Raw genomic sequence first — 14,010 nt, forward strand, 5'->3', positions numbered from 1 at the left:
GCCGAGCCAAATTTTTCTGTTTTTAGTAGAGTCAGGTCTCGCTCTTCCTTTGGCTGGCCTTGAACTCCTGAGCTCAAATAATCCATCTGCCTTGGCCTCCAGAGTCCTAGGATTATAGGCGTGAGTCACTGTGCCCAGCCTGTTATATAATCTTTTCTTTTTTTTGAGACAGAGTTTCACTTCATAGCTCTTGGTAGAGTACCGTGATGTCACAGCTAACAGCAACCTCAAACTCTTGGGCTTAAATGATTCTCTTGCCTCAGCCTTCCAAGTAGCTAGGACTATAGGTGCCTGCCACAATGCCCGGCTATTTTAAGAGACCAGGTCTTGCTCTAGCTTGGGCTGGTCTAGAACTCCTGAGCTCAGGCAGTCCACTTGCCTGTCTTGAACTTGCCTTGGCCTCCCAGAGTGCTAGGATACAGATAGAGATGATTTTTTTTTTTTTAATTGAGACAGAGTCTCATTTTGTCACCCTTGGTAGTCATAGCTCACAGCAACCTCAAACTCTTGGACTTAAGCGATTTTCTTGCCTCAGCCTCCCTACTAGGTGGGACCACAGGTGCCTGCCACAATGCCCTGCTGTTTTTTTTGTTTAGCAGACCCAAGGGAGAACCCACCAGCCCCAGAGCATTGGCTGGCCCCCTAAACACTGAGCTATAGGCATCCAGCCATATGTAGATAATCTTAATGGCTAACACCACCAGGCAATCACTGTCTAATGCATGTGTCTATTACATTTTGGTCACTTTGCTTTCTTTTTATTTATTTATTATTTATTCATTTATTTTTGAGACAGAGTCTCACTGTGTCACCCTCAGATTCTCTTGCCTCAGTCTTCAAGTAGCTGAAACTACAGGTGCCTGCCACAACTACCCAGCTATTTTTTGTTGTAGTTGTCATTGTTTAGCTGGACCAGGCTGGGTTCGAACCTGCCGGCCTTGGTGTATGGCACCTTAACCACTGTGCTATGGGCTCCAAGCCTGTTTTTTATTTTTTAAGAGACAGTGTCTCACTCTTGTTGCTCAGGCTGAGTGCAGTGCTGCAATCATACTCACTGCAGCCTCAAACTCCTGGGCTCAAGTAATCCTTCTGTCTCAGTTTCCTTAGCAGCTAGGACTATGGGTGCATGCCACCATGTGGGGCTAAATTTTTTTTCCATAGAGACAGAATCTCACGGTGTTGCCCAAGGCTGGTCTTGAACTCTTGGCCTCAAGTCATCCTCCCACCTGGGGATTATAGGCATGAACCATTGTGCCCTACGTGCTTTGCTTTCTTTATTTTCCCTGGCCATCCCTAAAATTATAAGTAAGTGAACAAGACCTTGATAATGAATGTTTCTGTGTTGGTTAAGGTTGCATGGTAGTCAAGGATTAGTTTGCCAATATCCATTAATGAAATGCCAGTGTCATAATGTTATTTGTGTGAATGAACTTTATAATCAAATCAGGCAATTTAAATCCTCAACTTAGTGTCTAGATATGGACTTGGGCCCAACGGTGGCATAGTGACCTCACTCAATCTTTTTGCTACCAGGTTTGATCAGGTACATCTGTCTTCATATTTATAGACATAGCTGAGTAAAAATCTATGACTCTTACATGTCTTAGCTTGATCACGTTGGTAAGAACAGTGGCAAAACTGAACATACATATAGAAAATAAGTAAACATTTTGGTAGACAGAGAAGCAGACTAGGAGAGGATGATTAATGTTATGAGACAGTATACATTTAATATTTGTAACATCCAGTAAAGCAAAAATCCGAGAGACCCGGCATCATTTTTTGACCTAGTTTTGCTTATGGTACTTCCCTGAGGACTTTTAAATTTTAAAAGTACTGGGCGGCACCAAGGAGTAGGGCACCAGCCCCATATGCTGGAGGTGGTGGGTTCAAACCCAGCCCCGGCCAAAAACCGCCAAAAAAAAAAAAAATTTTTTTTTAAAGTACCAAGATGGGGAGATGAGAGAGTGGTTTGGGCTAGTAGGCGTGGAATAGAAAAATAATGGGACATTTTACTTGTGACAAATATTTGTTGTCCCCTAGGTTTTGGCTGTTTCCTCCTTCCATAAGAGTGTTTTACTATCAGTGTTATGGAACTTTTCTATTCTGATGACACTCCCTGAGTCAGGCTGTTAATATTTTTCCAGAGTGCCAAGAGAGATAAGACTTGATGGTGGTCAGTCAGGTCTTTAGCTTCTCAGGTCCTGGCACTGTGCCCCTGAATGTGCTACAGTGCTGCTGATGTGACAGTGCTTCTTCAGTTCAGTGAGTTTATTCTTTGAGTCCTAAGATTGAGAACATAAAGATTGAGTAGGTAATGGTGCCTATGGGGCATGCCACCCTGGAGAGGGTCCTGTCTTGAACTTGTGCTGAAATAAAATGCTGTTGTAATTGGCTTCCTTTTCTTTTAGGTGATGAAATTTATTGAGAAGGCCCAGAACATGTCTAAGTATGTAATTTCATTTTAACATTTATTACTCAGTAGTCAGCATATTTCTAGGCTTTTGGAGGAGGATCTGGGATACCATCAAGCTCTGAAAGGCTATAAATTGAGATAAAACTCTTAGAAGTAAAAGAAAGTAGGCAATAAAATCATTAAGATGGTGTGGAGTGGCTCGGCGCCTGTGGCTCAAGCGGCTAAGGCGCCAGCCACATACACCTAAGGTGGCGGGTTCAAATCCCCAGCCTGGGCCCGCCAAACAACAATGATGGTTGCAACCAAAAAATAGCCGGGCGTTGTGGCGGGCACCTGTGGTCCCTGATACTTGGGAGGCGGAGGCAGGAGACTCGCTTGAGCCCAGGAGTTAGAGGTTGCTGTGAGCTGAGATGCCACAGCACTCTACCCAGGGGGACAGCTTGAGGCTCTGTCTCAAAAAAAAAAAAAAAAAGAAAGATAATTTATTTTATAATAAAGGACATATGGTCATTATAAAGAATTAACAATGTGTAATAATTGAAAGGTGAAACCATCACACTGATTCCCACTACCAATAACTGTTAATATCATTATTCAGTGACTAGTATTCCACGTTTCTATACTTACATACATAGAAGGATAGATGGGTAAAGGTGTTTTTATAAAAATGGGATTATGTTAGAGGTAGTTTTTAGAGCAGCTTGCTTTATTTTATATTTATTTATTTATTTTTCTTTTTTAAGACAGTCTTAAGCTGTCGCCCTGGGTAGAGTGCTGTGGTATCACAACTCACAGTAAACTCCAACACTTGGGCTTACATAACTCTCTTGCCTCAGCCTCCCAAGTGGCTGGGACTACAGGCACCTACCACAATGCTCGGCTATTTTTTGGTTGTAATTGTCATTGTTGTTTGGCGGGCCCAGGCTAGATTTGAACCCACCAGCTCCCATGTATATGGCTGGAGTCCTAGCCACTGAGCTACAGGTGTCAAGCCCCTTATTCTTTTTTTGTTTGTTTTCTTTATTTTCTTATTTTTAAAATTTTTTTTAGAGACAGAGTTTTATTTTGTTGCCCTCGGTAGAGTGCCATGGCATCACAGGTCACAGCATCCTCCAGCTCTTGGGCTTAGGTGATTCTCTTGCCTCAGCCTCCTGAGTAGCTGGGACTATAGGCGCCCATCACAACTCCCAGCTATTTTTTGTTGCAGTTTGGCTGGGGCGCATTTGAACCCACCAACCCTTGGCATATGGGGCTGGTACCCTACTGAGCCACAGGCACCGCCCTGTTTGTTTTGTTTTCTTTTTGAAACAGAATCTTATTCCGTCACCTGGGCTAGAGTACAGTGGCACCACCACAGCTTACTGCAACCTCAAATTCCTGGGCTCAAGTGATCCTCCTGCTTTAGTCTCCCAAGTAGCTAAGACTACAGATGCACACCATCATGCCTGCCTAACTTTTCTATTTTTTTGTGGAGGTGAGGTCTTGCCCTGTTGCCCAGGCTTGTGTTGGCCCTCCTAGGCTCAAGTGATCCTCCCATTTTGGCCTTCCAAAGTGCTAGGATTACAGGCATGAGCCACTGTGTGGCCTGAAACCTCCCTCCTTTCCTTCCTCCCTCCTTCCCTTCCTTCCTCCCTTCTCACTGCCACCCCCCCACCCCCAGTCTATCCCTGAGTTACCAGATAGTTTTCCAAGAGATTAACATCTCTTCTTTGCCTGGGCTGGAGTGTAATGCTATCATCATAGCTTCCTGTAACTTCAAACTACTAGATTCATTCAATCCTTATGCCTCAACATCCCAAGTAGCCAGGACTACAGGTGTGCCCCACCATGCCAGCTAATTTTTCTTATTTTTTGTAGAGATAGGGTCTTACTATTGCTCAGACTGGTCTAGAACTCCTGGGCTTAAGTGATCTTCCTCACTCAGAGTGCTAGAATTATAGGCTTGAGCCATTGTGTCCTTAACATAGCTCTCATTCTTATTTTTATTTTTATTATTTTTTAGACAGAGTATCAACCTCCTGAGTAGCTAGGAGTATAGGCACCCGCCACAACGCCCCGCTATTTTTAGAGGCGAGGTCTTGCTCTGGCTCAGGCTGGTCTCAAGTGTGTGAGCTCGGGCAATCCACCCATCTGGCCTCCCAGATTACTAGGATTACTGGTGGGAGCTGTTGCACCCGGCCTAATGGGAACGAATTTAGACCTAGCAGTGTACAGATGTTATTCCAATTTTGGATAATCAGATATTTAGTGTTTTATAACACTAGAATGTCTTTTAGCATTGTGTAAGTGTAACATTTCTTTAATGATCTTTCTTGGCACAGATATGTCTTGATTGACACACCTGGGCAGATTGAGGTATTCACCTGGTCAGCTTCTGGAACAATCATCACTGAGGCCCTGGTGAGTATTCCTAGCACTTGTTACTGAGAGTAGCTAGAGGGCTGGATTGGATCAGCATCTGTTTTATTGCCTTGGACTTTATATGTGAGGGAGTTGTAGACGCTTTGCTTATCCTTCCTAGAGTGGTTTATCCTTGCTAAGGAAGGTGGGGAATGAGTTTGGGGACAGGTCATGAGCCCTCTTACCAAGACTTTGATTATTTTTTAACTTTAGGCATCCTCATTTCCAACCGTTGTCGTCTATGTAATGGACACATCACGAAGTACCAACCCAGTGACCTTTATGTCCAACATGCTCTATGCCTGCAGGTAATTGGTTATTGATGGGTACAGTATTCCGTCAAGGTATATGGCCTCCTTTTCTCTTCTTCCCCTTGACATTTGAGTCTTGGTTGCTTATCTCTAGATTTGTGCTCATTCAAATTTGCTATTCAGGTGAGTGACTGTAAGTTGAGGGAGTCACAGAAGAGAAAAGAGGCCCACATGGTGCTGGCATTCACTGTCAGAATTTTCTGATTTTCCTCCTTGCTTATCACAGAAATAGGTCCTATGTGAATGTCAACCCCTGGCAGTTGCTCCCAGTTGAATGAACCCCACATCTAAATAGAGTAGAGCCCTCTGGTCTAAATTCTGCTTTTGTGTGTTATGATGGGTAGAATTAAATTGTTACATGAAGAAGTGGCATAAGTAAAAAGATTTATCCATAATTCTAAAATTCACAGGTTTGCCCAAATGTGGTGTCATTACCAAAGATAGGACATGCCTCACTTCACTATGTTAGTGTATTAAACCTGAGGAGTAAGGTATACCATTATTTATGTCAAGATAATTTAATTTTAGGGGCATCCAAATACCGTTACCAACATTTGTACCTTCTACTATGACGAAGGATGTATTGTTGTCGTTGTCTTTTTTTTTTTTTTTTTTTTTAGAGACAAGAGTCTCACTGTCCCCCTCAGTAGAGTGCTATGACATCACATCTCACAGCAACCTCTGACTCTTGGGCTTAAGTGATTCTCTTGCCTCAGCCTCCCAGGTAGCTGAGACTACAGGCGCCCACCACAATGACCAGCTATTTTTTTGTTGTTGTGGCAATTGTCATTGTTGTTAAGCAGGCCCGGCTTGGCCCGAAACTGCCAGCCTTCTTGTACGTGGCCAGCACCCTACTCACTGAGCTACAGGCTCCAAACCAGATGTGTCTTCTTCTTTTTTGTTGAGACAGAAGCTCAGGCTGTCACCCTGGGTAGTGCCGTGGCATCATAGCTCACAGCAACCTCACGCTCTTGGGCTTAAGCAATTCTCTTGCCTCAGCCTCCCAAGTAGCTGTGATTACAGGCACCCACCACAACACCCAGCTATTTTTTGGTTGTAGTTGTCATTGTTTTTGGCGGCCTTAGCTGGATTCAAACCCAGCTCCGGTGTATGTGGCTGGCACCCTAGCTGCTTGAGCTACAGGCACTGAGCCCAGATATGTCTTCTTGTTGGACACAAAAATCTTGATCTAAATAGAAATGTGAATGACAGCATTATTTCATTTTTGTGTCAATTGTTTAGAAGGTAATTTTGTTGGCTCGATTCTAGTAATCATTTTACAATGTATATATGAAAATGACCCTTGAATGATGTAAGGATTGGGGTGCCAATCCTGCCATCAAAAATCTGCCTTATTGGCCAGGCAAGGTGGCTCACGCCTATAATCTTAGCACTCTGGGAGGCTAAGGCAGGTGGATTGCCTGAACTCACAAGTTTGAGGACAGCCTGAGCCAGAGTGAGACCTTGTCTCTAAAAAAACAGCCAAGCGTTGTGGCGGGAGCCTCTAGTCCCATGTACTCAGGAGGCTGAAGCAAGAGAATAATTGGAGCCCAAGAATTTGAGGTTGCTATGAGATATGATCCATGGCACTCTACTGAGGGTAAAAAAATGAGACTCTGTCTCAACAATACAAATGAGTAAATAAATAAATAATGCTGCTCTAAAAACTAAATGCTTTTTTTCCTCCTTTGAGAAAAAGGTAATTATTTAGTGAAAAACAACAAAAACCAGTATCAATATCAAAGCAATATTACCTTAAGTTAGAGTGAATGTGTGTGTGTGTTATTTTCTTTGCTTCTCCCATTTTCTTGGGAGAAGGGAATATGTGATTGCCATGTAAAAATGGATAACTGCTTTTTAGAGTCTGAACTCTTTCTCCTTTACTTAGCCCCAACAGACTGACACAGGGCAAGCAAGAGCTTAAGTGCTTTTACTAATAACATCTCAATGTTTAATTTTCAGCATCTTGTACAAAACCAAGCTGCCTTTCATTGTGGTCATGAATAAAGTAAGTGGATCCTTTGTGTTGTGATTCATTATTTTTCATCAGAACCTTGTGGTTGTTGGAAGGTTTGGGTGAATAAGAAGGATTATCTCAGATGCTAGAGAGCAAATTCCGCCTTTACACAGATAAGGTCATAGGCATTTTTGGGAAATGAATTCAAATTGAATGAATTTTTGTTCCTGAGTCTCATCCAAAATCATTGTAGGTCAGATAGAATAGCCCCTTAACTATGGTATGTAGGTTATCCCTCAGAATCAGGGCTGTGTGAATAGAGGAGAGACATCCAGTCTATTGGAAGTAGCAATTAAAAAAAAAAAAAACCCAAAACAGGCCAGGGATAGTGGCTCATGCATGTATCCTAGCACTCTGGGAGGCCAAGGTAGGTGGATTACCTGAGCTCAGTTTTGAGACCAGTCTGAGCCAGAGCACTGTGGCTGGCACCTGTAGTCCCAGCTACTTTGGAGGCTGAGGCAAGAGGACCACTTGAGCCCAAGAATTTGAGGCTGCTGTGAGCTGTCATGCCATGGCACTCGTATCAAGGATGACAAAGAGAGACCCTGTCTCCAAAAAGAAGAAAAAAACTTCCTATTGTTGATTGCTGTCTACAATGTAGAGGACTGTTTACTTCAGAGCCTGGAACATGCATCCACTGTGGTCCTGGCTATTTGGTAGTGGATAGTGAAAGGTCTGCTTTGACCAAGAGAAGACATCTTCATTTAATGATAGATACTACACGACAGACTTGGTTCTTTGTGGTGTGTTGCAATAAAGGAGGAAATGGGGGAAGCAGAGAAAGAAAATGTATGCATACTCTTTGCTGTTACTACTTAGTTAAAAAATATATTTTGCCATTGTTTAGTGTCTAACCTGATCTCTGATTATTGATAGTTGACTTCTCTTTGATACAGACTGACATCATCGATCACAGCTTTGCAGTGGAATGGATGCAAGACTTTGAGGCTTTCCAAGATGCCTTGAATCAAGAGACTACATACATCAGTAACCTGACCCGTTCAATGAGCCTGGTGTTAGATGAGTTTTATAGCTCACTCAGGGTAAATTTTCTCTTCTCTTCACTGTGACGTCCTCTCCAGATAACCTTTTAACCCCTAAGACTGGTTGTGAACCTAGCTTAGAAAGGAGGTTCATTACCTTCTAAAAAGTAACTTATAGGCTTGGTGCCTGTAGCTGGAGCACCTAAGGCACCAGCCACATACACCTGAGCTGGCAGGTTCAAATCCAGCCCAGGCCTGCCAAACAACAATGACAACTACAACCTAAAAATAGCTGGGCCTTGTGGCAGGCGCCTGTAGTCCCAGCTACTTGGAAGGCTGAGGCAAGAGAATCGCTTAAGCCCAAGAGTTTAAGGTTGCTATGAGCTGTGATGCCACCGTACTCTACCCGGGTTGACAGCTTGAGGCTCTGTCTCAAAAAAAAAAGTAACTTGTAAAGCATTGCTTATTGAAAATTGGTGGCTAGGCACGATGGATCACACCTGTGATCCCAGCACTTTGGGAAACTAGAGTTGGAGGATCCCTTGAGCCCAGAATTCAAGACCAATCTGGGAAATACAGCAATACCCTTGTCTCACAAAAAAAATTAAAAATTAACCAATTGTGTGCCCAAGGTCATAACTACTAGGGGAGGCTGATGTGAGAAGATCACTTTAATACAGAAATTGTAGGCTGCAGTGAACTATGATTGCTTCACTATGCTCCTGCCTGGGTGACATAGCAAGACCCTATCTCTTAAAAAAATAAAAATAAGAAAAACTCTGTGGAGTTTATAAGATGAACAAGGGATCCTACCTTCAGAGAGTTTGTGGTCTACTTAGGATACAAGTCTATACACAGACTATACAACATGTGGTGAGTACCTTAAGAAAGATTAGATGTTGGGCCTGATGGTTGTAAAAGGTTAGATCATAATAGGGATTTTGTAGGGTGCATTATTAGATAGAGGTAAGCTTTTTAGAGGGTCAGATTTATGTAAGCTAAAGCAGGTGCAAGTTTCAGGAAGTATGTTAATTGCCCAGGTAAATGCAATGAAAGAGCAGAAAGTGGTTAGTTAGGTTTTTAAGGGAGTAGATAATAAGTCTTGTACTTTTTTTTTGGTCCTATTAATAATTGTATGTTTCAATTTTTTTTTTTTTTAAATAGAGACAGAGTCTCACTTATGGCCCTTGGTAGACTGCCATGGCATCACAGCTCACAGCAACCTCTAGCTCTTGGGCTTAGGCAAGTAGCTTCAGCCTCCCAAGTAGCTGGGACCACAGGAGCCCGTCACAACGCTCAGCTATTTTTTTGTTGCAGTTTGGCCGGGGCTGGGTTTGAACCCCCCACCCTTGGTATATGGGGCTGGCGCCTTACTCACAGGCGCCACCCTATGTTTCAATTTTTTATTTTCCATAGGCTTATTTCCATGACTTTTGACTCAATGTGCTGTTTTGTTCTGTTGTAGCTTAGCTTTTTGCTAGAGACTTCTCAAAGTATCTGTACCTCTTTTATGAAGATTTTATGACATTTGAACAAAATAATGTATACCATTTAAAAATAATACAGTAGTTTCCTTAAAGGCATTTATGATGCTTTTTGGCAGGTAGTGGGTGTCTCCGCAGTTCTGGGTACCGGCTTAGATGAATTCTTTGTGCAAGTCACCAGTGCTGCAGAAGAATATGAACGGTGAGGATAAAGGGAAATTCTATGAATGACATTATTAGCAACCCACAATTCAGATAAGATAGCACTTTTTCTATGCAAAGCATTTAGGTTTTCATCATGTATGTATTAGGTCTGTCTTGCATACTTATACATGTGCTGGATCTGATCACTCTTAGGAATAAAAAATCCCCATTAACTTTTTTAAAATATAAAGGTGTGGGGGCTGTCCACTTGGATTTCCCCCTCCACTGCTGGAGGTCCTATTCCCCCTCTTTTACTTCCCCTTTCACTTATCATGCTTGTCCAACATTTTCCCTGTCAATAAACTCTATTAAAAAAAAAAAGGTACAAAAAATACATAAAGGTGTAAATCTTCACTTCTTCACTGTATTGAGTGATTAAGAGCAGGGGTCACCAGAGTTCATCTATCAAGAGTCAGATAGTAAATATTTTAGGCATTGTGGGCCAATACAACCTCTGTTGCAACTATTACCCCTGACCTGGTAGGACAAAAGCATCCATAGACCATTTGTAAATGAATGGGCATGGTTGTGTTCCAGTAAGACATTGGCGTTAAAGTCATCACGAAGATTATTTAAGAAAATGTATGTAAAGCATGTAACACAGTTGCTGACACATAGGAAGCATATTTTATAATAAGTGATTTTATAACAATCATCATTATTTTTTGAGACAGATTCTCACTCTGTCATGCTGGGTAGACTGCTATGGCCTCGTATTTCACAGTATCCTCAAACTCTTGGGTTTGAGCAATCTTTGTACCTCAGCCTCCTGAGTAGATGGGACTATAAGAATGAGGCCCCAAGCCTAGCTAGTTTTTCTGTTTTTAGTAGAGACAGGGTCTTGAACTCCTGAGCTCAAGCACCGGCCTTGGCCTCTCAGAGTGCTAGGATTACTGGCATGAGTCACCATGACCTAGCCAACTATTGTCGTTGTTAATACTGAAATTCCATTTGCCTAAAAGAGTGGAATCAGAGTACCTGTACACTTTCCTTAGGCCCATGGCTTCATAGGCCACTTTTTTTTTTTGCAGTTTTTGGCCGGGGCAGGGTTTCAACCTGCCACCTCGGGTATATGGGACTGGCACCCTACTCCTTTGAGCCACAGGTACCGCCCCCATAGGCCACTTATTAACATGCTGCTTTGGCTTTATATTTTGCAAGATTATAACAACCACATTTTGGTTTTCAGACACATGATTTTGATTTTGATTCATCAGATAAGGGTGTTATCAAAGCCTCAGGATAGGCTCGGCATAGTAGCTCATGCCTGTAACCCTAGCACTCTGGGAGGCTAAGGCTGGAGGAAGTGATATGATCCTCAAGTGTGTGGTCAGGAGTTCAAGACCAGCCTGAGCAAAAGCCAGCTCTATGAAAAACTGGAAAAATTCACCAGGCCTGGTGGTGGGTACCTATAGTCCCAGCTACTGGAGATGCTGAAGCAGGGGGTTTGCTTGAGCCCAGGAGTTGGAGGTTTCAGTGAGCTATGATGATGCCACTTCCCTGCATCCAAGGTGACAAAGTAAGACCCTGTCTGAAAAAACAAATCAGAAAAAATAAAAGCCTCAAGATAGACTCTTTTATGTGTCCTTTCACTGTTGTTGCTCAGGTAAACCATATCATGATATATTGGACTTTGTGAGCTCAGTAGGCTTATCTTCTTTTCTTTATTGTAGCCATTTATCTCAATTGAATAGTGAGTTCATTCTCCATCTCTGTAGTGCTAATCTTTCTAGCCCCTCATCCTGGTTTCAGGGTGGGGGCAATCACTTTAGCTTTTAATTTTATGGTAAGTAGAGTCTCTCAGTGACTGTCCAAGATTTATTACATCTACTGCTCAGTGAATTAAGATCTTTCATTATTGTCAGAATCTTAGGACGAAATAAGTGATAGGGATGGGGAGTGGTCAGGATAGATTATTAAGCAAAGGAATTTAGAAAATGTTTCTCTTTCCAGGGAATATCGTCCTGAATATGAACGTCTGAAGAAATCATTGGTAAGAAAGGAAGCTGTTCATATATTTTAGGGTCATTGGGAAAAAAACATCCTTGCCAGTGCATCTGGAGTCCCAGCTACTTGGACTGCTAAGGCGGGAGGTTGGCTTAGACCCAGGAGTTTGAGGTTATAGTGAGCTATAATGGTGCCAGTACACTCTAGCCTGAGTGATTAAGACCCTGTGTCTATTTTAAAAAGAAAACCCAAAACAAAAACAGCCTCAGTCTTCATGGCATAAATGCTATCACTGTATCTTATTTAATTTAAAAAAAAGTTTCTAGCTTTACTGGGTATAATTGACTAGTAAAATTTTAGGGTATACTTTAAATTCTTAATTTAGATTTGTATATATGGTGTTTGGATGCAGGAAAGCCCCTTATTTGTTTTTCTTTATATTTGATTTTTTAAAATGAGAGCTTTCTTGTTATATATACGGAGTTCTTCTGTGCCCCTCCTTCATCCCTACTCCAAGGTCAATTTAAAGGCTAGTTGTAGAATTCTGCTTTAGAATAGAGAATTGGTTCACAACTCTTACTCCAAATAATCCCAGTGTCCTCTTCCCATAGACTGCACCAGGTTCTTTATTACTGAGCTTTCCTGCTGTGTCTATGAGGGTTCTTTTGACATGCTTTTGTTTCTGAATCCTCTAATGGAGTCTGAGCTTCTGCTATAATCTGGGTCCATACTACTCAGAGTTTCTTATCCCCATGTCAGCTATTCCTTATCTGCCTCAGAGTTTAAGTACCTAGTAATTTCGTAATTCCTTATCTTCCCTGAGAAGTGTGGCTCCTAATTTGGGCTCCTTTTTAAATATGATGACATTTTTCTATTTATAGGCTAGTACACAGAGCCAACAGCAGAAAGAACAACTGGAACGACTTCGGAAAGATTTGGGCTCTGTAGCCTTGGACACAGGGACTGCCAAAGGTATTGGAGGATCTCTGATGTTAGGAACTAAGAAGAGACTATGTTTATTTCTGCTCAGCAAGGATATGTTTATATATGACAGAAAAGGATAAATAAATTGTGGTTTATACACACACAACATACATTTTAAAAATAATTTGGAAAGGCAAACAATTGAAAATTGTATACAGCTGTACCACCTGGGAATCATCCTTCTTGAAGTTGTTGCTTTACTTTGGAAAGGTACTTGATGTCTGCTCTGTTTATATGTATGTGTGTGTGTGTATAATATGTTTTTTTTCTTTGAGACAAAATCTCAAGCTGTCGCCCTGGGTAGAGTGCTGTGGTGTCACAGCTCACAGCAACCTCAAACTCTTGGGCTTAAGGAATTCTCTTGCCTCAGCCTCCCAAGTAGATGGGACTATAGGTGCCTGCCACAACAGCCAACTATTTTGTTGTTGCAGTTGTCATTGTTTGGCAGGCCCGGTCTGTATTCCAACCCACTGGCTCCAGTGTATGTGGCTGGCACCCTAGTCTCTGAGCTACAGGCATGGAGTCTGCTCTGTTAATATATTTTTTAATATTTTTAGACTATTTACCCCCACACACTTTTTTACAGTCTGACTTTATTTCAGATTTATGGAAAAGTTGCATGAATAATACAAGTAATTTCTGTAACTCTTCAATCAGATCCGTAAAATGTTAACATTTTACCACTATGTTTATTTTTTTCTATGTGTGACTTTACATATTACATAAATATATATTTCTTTTTCCTGAGTCATTTAAGAGGTATTATAGATGTGATGCTCCTTTACTTTGAATACTTTAATGTCTATTTCCTAGCACTAAGGATATTATTTTATATAACCTCAGTGTAGTTATCAAAAATTAAAGCATTGCTTGGAACCAGTAGCTCAGTGGCTAGAGCGCTAGTCACATACACCAGAGCTGGCAGGTTCAATTCCAGCCCAGGCCTGCCAAACAATAATGACAGCTATAACCAAAAAATAGCCAGGTGTTGTGGTGGGCACCTGTAGTCCCAGCTACTTGGGAGGATGAGGCAAGAGAATCTCTTAAGTCCAAGAGTTAGAGGTTGCTGTGAGCTGTGACACCACAGCACTCTACCCAGGGTGACATAGACTCTATCAAAAAAAAAAAAAGAAAATTAGAAAATTAATATTGACACAATACCATTATCTAGTTTGGAAACCTTGTAGCAGGACCTCTTTGTCTTTTGTAGCAGGAGAAAATCCTAGGTGTACATTGTATTTAATTCTACTGTGTTTTAGTCTTT

The 14,010-nt window shown here is 41.8% G+C and overlaps 1 protein-coding gene across 1 annotated transcript in view; it reads left to right on the forward strand.

The window, feature by feature from the left end:
* GPN1 (GPN-loop GTPase 1) overlaps nucleotides 1-14,010 on the forward strand; it is a 20,197-nt gene that overhangs the window by 3,007 nt on the left and 3,180 nt on the right. Inside the window, exons 4-12 of the mRNA XM_003787559.2 lie at nucleotides 1,477-1,543; nucleotides 2,412-2,449; nucleotides 4,738-4,816; nucleotides 5,030-5,124; nucleotides 7,090-7,135; nucleotides 8,041-8,187; nucleotides 9,731-9,813; nucleotides 11,769-11,808; nucleotides 12,644-12,734. Coding sequence (XP_003787607.1) covers nucleotides 1,477-1,543; nucleotides 2,412-2,449; nucleotides 4,738-4,816; nucleotides 5,030-5,124; nucleotides 7,090-7,135; nucleotides 8,041-8,187; nucleotides 9,731-9,813; nucleotides 11,769-11,808; nucleotides 12,644-12,734 — 686 coding nt within the window. The remainder of the gene's footprint in view (nucleotides 1-1,476; nucleotides 1,544-2,411; nucleotides 2,450-4,737; nucleotides 4,817-5,029; nucleotides 5,125-7,089; nucleotides 7,136-8,040; nucleotides 8,188-9,730; nucleotides 9,814-11,768; nucleotides 11,809-12,643; nucleotides 12,735-14,010) is intronic.

The sequence above is a fragment of the Otolemur garnettii genome, unplaced genomic scaffold (assembly GCF_000181295.1).
Source record: "Otolemur garnettii isolate 467f Iridium unplaced genomic scaffold, OtoGar3 scaffold00022, whole genome shotgun sequence".
Lineage (NCBI taxonomy): Eukaryota > Metazoa > Chordata > Mammalia > Primates > Galagidae > Otolemur > Otolemur garnettii.